Below are 4447 nucleotides of genomic sequence, written 5' to 3'. Positions count from 1 at the left end.
CCATCACTCATATACCAATGCCAAAAAATTGAAGACATCACAAACATCTATAATTTTTAGTTAAAAATATAAAATTATTTAATACTGTAACTAATACAAAATAATAAATTTATATGGTATATATATGCTAAAATTTTTGGTTACTTCTTTTCTTTCTATAGTTTAACTTATTTTCTTTTTAAAATTTGTACATATTCTATTTATTTTAGCTCACAAGCTGTTATATATATATATATATATATATATATATATATATATATGTTTGTGTATGGTTTGACCAATTCTAATATGAAATAGAATTATTTGGGGACAGTTATGTTTTGTGTGCTTGAACCTTAATTTCTCTCGAGATCAAAGGTTGCATGGATGAATCACAATTTTTGTGGATCACATTACACCACAACTTTTTCCTATGTTATGTCCAATATATATATGCATCAACATTGTCACTTCTCTTTGATCTTAATCACTACCTTTTGTTACACACCCTTTTTGTTTCTTGTTAGTTAAATCATAGTGAGAAATCAGACTCATGGGGAAGATCAAGATTGGAATCAATGGTACTCCAATTATAACATTTCTCTTTTGTTTATGTCTCACAACTTTGTTACATGTTTCACATGTGACATATATATCACTTGACAAAGTAAAATTAAACAATAAACATAGACAACTTTTTGCATGTTTTGTTTATTTGTATATAGTCACATATATAGAGGAATCAGATTATATCGATATAGTATCTGGATAGTGTTACACTGCTTAATAATCCCTCCGTGACATTTTATAAACAAATTTCATCTTTATAGGTTCATTGCATAATTAATGTATCTGGACTTTAGTGATCTATGTTATATATGGTTGAAAGGTTTTGTTACATAGATCACTTCTATAAATTTATACATTAATTAATATAAAATCATTTGATATGTCATATATGTGTGTGAGCGCGTGTGCACGCTCTACTTTGTGTATTTAAATGTGCTTATTTGTGACAATGAAGGATTTGGAAGGATTGGTCGTTTGGTGGCAAGAGTGGCATTGGAAAGAGATGATGTAGAGCTTGTTGCTGTTAATGATCCTTTCATCACAACTGATTACATGGTAGTTAATGTTGGTTTAGTAATAATTAACACTCACATGTTCCTTCATCCATATTAACTAATAAGAATCTGGAAATGTTTTCTCTGCAGACTTACATGTTCAAGTATGACACAGTTCATGGAATTTGGAAAAACCGTGAAATTACAGTTAAGGATAATAAAACTCTTCTTTTTGGTGGTAGCCCTGTCACTGTTTTTGGTGTAAGGTATGTTCTATTGTCCTATAACAAACAAGTAAATAAACCCTCAACTTGGTTCTTTAATTTGCGGTAGCACTCACAGTTGCTATAATGCTGCAAACCATTATATCGCGGTAAAAGACGGGTAAAAATGGCCAATGAGGCCGTAAATCCGTAATTACAGTTGTGATATCGTTGCAGAGACTTCTAAAAGGATTTGGATCATATCCAACCGTCTCTCTTATGTTTCTTATCCTGTGCTGATCTCAACCGTTCATTTACCAATTAATATCTGTTGTTGCTTACTGTGATTTAAAACTATCATTTGAATATTTATGGATCAGTATTATTCACACTAAGAAGCAAATTCTTATGCATAATTTTTTTTTCCCCATATTTAATTAGGAATCCTGAGGAAATTCCATGGGGTGAGGCTGGAGCTGAATATGTTGTTGAGTCTACCGGAGTTTTCACCGATCAAGACAAGGCTGCTGCCCATTTGAAGGTTCGTCGTTATAGCACAACATAATTTTATCAACCTGTTCAAAAATATACAATAAAAAAAAAAAAATTTAGACCTTGTTTAATTTTTTCTGTTAATTATATTGTGACAATGTCCTTTGATATTAGGGTGGTGCAAAGAAAGTGATTATTTCTGCACCTAGCAAGGATGCACCAATGTATGTAGTTGGTGTAAATGAAAAAGAGTACAAGAAAGATATTAATATTGTTTCTAATGCTAGCTGCACTACCAACTGTCTTGCTCCACTTGCAAAGGTTAGTAATTTGTCCTTATAGCTTATTATATATTTTTTGTGTTGAAATAATCTCATTTTAATGTTCCACTTTCAAAATAATCTCATTTTAATGTTCTTGTGTTGAAATATATTCAGGTTGTTCATGACAAATTTGGTATTGTTGAAGGTCTCATGAGTACTATTCACTCTATTACTGGTAAGTATGTAATATTATGCTATGCATTCTTCTTAATAAGTGCTTATAACATAAACGTTTATCATACACTCCCTCCTTTCTCATATATAAGCAAATATTCTTTTTTCGGGTCATTGAATAACTGATGTTTCTGGTCCATAATATGAACCAGATACATCAATTATTCAATGAACCTAAACAAAGAATCTTTGCTTATATATGAGACAGAGGGAGTAAGTACTTAATTATAAGCTATTCCTATAAAAAAAATCAATTTGTTTTATATAAGCTATTTTGAAAAACTTGTGAAAATGAGCTGAAAATGAAAATGGTTTATGGACATGTCATAAGCTGTCTGAACAGCCTGATAAGTGTTTATGGCAATATATAAGCTCAAATAAGCCAATTTAAATACACCCTTTACTAACTTGTTTGTGACACAGCTACTCAAAAAACTGTGGATGGACCATCAATGAAGGATTGGAGAGGTGGCAGAGCTGCTTCTGTTAACATAATTCCTAGTAGTACTGGAGCTGCAAAGGTATTTGACTTATATAAATATATATACACACGGATAACTTAAACCGTGTTTGGATAAACAACTTAGTTAAGCACTTATAAGTGTTTATGTATAAGCTATTTTTATAACATAAGATAAAATAAAGTCAAACTGTTTGCATACAAGCTATAAGTTGTTTTAATAAAATATCCTGGAGAACTTATGAAAATAAGTTGAAAATAGTTTATGGATATGTCAAAAGTTATTTTCATTTGCTCTCCTAAATAGACCCTTAATAAGTTATGAAAAGGCCATAATGAAAAGCCAAACAGACCCTTACTACATTATGTTCCATTTTCTAATTTTGTTATATTTAAGCACTTTTAGTTTAAGCACTTATGATATAAGTGTTTTTCATTTTGTGCAGGCTGTTGGTAAGGTACTGCCATCATTGAACAATAAATTGACAGGAATGTCATTCAGAGTTCCAACCGTAGATGTTTCAGTGGTTGATCTTACTGTTAGACTTGAGAAAGGAGCAAGTTATGATGAAATTAAAGCTGCAATTAAGTAAGAATAAAACTTCGATAGGATGTTTATCGATTTTTTTTTCCTATTATGAAGTTGCTATAGTGAATGCTAATTTCTCCACTGTCTTCAAATTTTTCATAGGCAAGCATCTGAGGGAGAATTGAAGGGAATCCTTGGTTACACAGAGGATGATGTTGTTTCTACTGATTTTGTTGGTGATAGCAGGTGATGATGATGATACCAATTGTTATCAAATTATATTGCATCTAATACAGCTAATAATTTTATTTTAACTAGATTTTTTGTTGCTATTGTTTTGGACTTTTTGGCGATGTCTTGAATGAGAAAGTGTTTAATAAGATGTACGGCGGACTAATACTTCATAACAATTGATGTTGCTTCTCATAGGTAGAAATAAGCACATCCTTACGATTAAGATGATGGCTCAATCGGTATCGTTTGGAAGGAGAAAAAACATTAGTGCTGCAAAACTCAACCTATGTTCGTTTTCTCTTGATTTTGTTATAACATATGATCCACCTTTTTCTTGCAGGTCAAGCATATTTGATGCCAAGGCAGGAATTTCTTTGAACAACAATTTTGTGAAACTTGTCTCTTGGTATGACAATGAATGGGGCTATAGGTATGACAAATTTCTAAGCAATTCCTTTTTCTTTCTTCCTCTAATGAGATCATTCATTCTTATTTTTTTTCTCAAATACAGCTCACGTGTGATCGACTTGATCCGACACATGGCCTCAGTTGCTTAAGCTGCAAGGAATGTTTGGCATAAATCTAATGCAATGATACTTCTATCTTACAAATCAAGCATTTAGTAAAGTAGATTTTGGGAATAAGTTTGCTTCTGATAAATGAGGAGAATATTGGTCCACACAACATAATTCATGTCTTGATGCTTCTATATTTTGGATTGGCTTTTGGCTTATATATTATTCTACAAGAAGTATTTGGTTTCTTCTTAAGCATAATATTAAGGTCTTTTTTTTTTTTTATTATTATTGATATCTTCTTTTATAGTTTTGATTTAATTTGGTGGCATTTTGTTGCAACATTATATTTTAAGATGAAATATAAAACACTATGGACAATTTTGATGAGTGTGGTCTATGGTCGAATACAATTTAATTATCAACATGTAATTTGGCAAAATAGTAATAACGAATACAATGTTTTTGCTCTCT

General features: G+C 31.0%; 1 protein-coding gene across 1 annotated transcript; it reads left to right on the top strand.

The window, feature by feature from the left end:
* The first annotated feature begins 458 nt into the window (after positions 1 to 458).
* Positions 459 to 4447, top strand: LOC123887407 (glyceraldehyde-3-phosphate dehydrogenase 1, cytosolic). Its single transcript, XM_045936728.1, has 11 exons — positions 459 to 560; positions 1004 to 1104; positions 1194 to 1309; positions 1688 to 1787; positions 1913 to 2059; positions 2176 to 2236; positions 2659 to 2756; positions 3142 to 3284; positions 3387 to 3470; positions 3799 to 3888; positions 3970 to 4447. The coding sequence occupies exons 1-11, from the start codon at positions 533 to 535 to the stop codon at positions 4013 to 4015; spliced, it is 1014 nt and encodes a 337-aa protein (XP_045792684.1). The 5' UTR covers positions 459 to 532; the 3' UTR covers positions 4016 to 4447.

The sequence above is a fragment of the Trifolium pratense genome, linkage group LG5 (genome assembly GCF_020283565.1).
Source record: "Trifolium pratense cultivar HEN17-A07 linkage group LG5, ARS_RC_1.1, whole genome shotgun sequence".
Lineage (NCBI taxonomy): Eukaryota > Viridiplantae > Streptophyta > Magnoliopsida > Fabales > Fabaceae > Trifolium > Trifolium pratense.
Note: the sequence above shows the minus strand (reverse complement) of the source record. Positions and strands in the feature narration are given on the sequence as shown.

What these genes read in the sequence shown, in the direction of transcription:
- LOC123887407 (XM_045936728.1), top strand. Translation starts at nt 533, where the DNA reads ATGGGGAAGATCAAGATTGGAATCAATG. An exon ending in AGGCTGCTGCCCATTTGAAG is followed by an intron (nt 1,788 to 1,912) that starts GTTCGTCGTTAT and finishes CTTTGATATTAG; the next exon opens with GGTGGTGCAAAGAAAGTGAT. An exon ending in TACTATTCACTCTATTACTG is followed by an intron (nt 2,237 to 2,658) that starts GTAAGTATGTAA and finishes TTTGTGACACAG; the next exon opens with CTACTCAAAAAACTGTGGAT.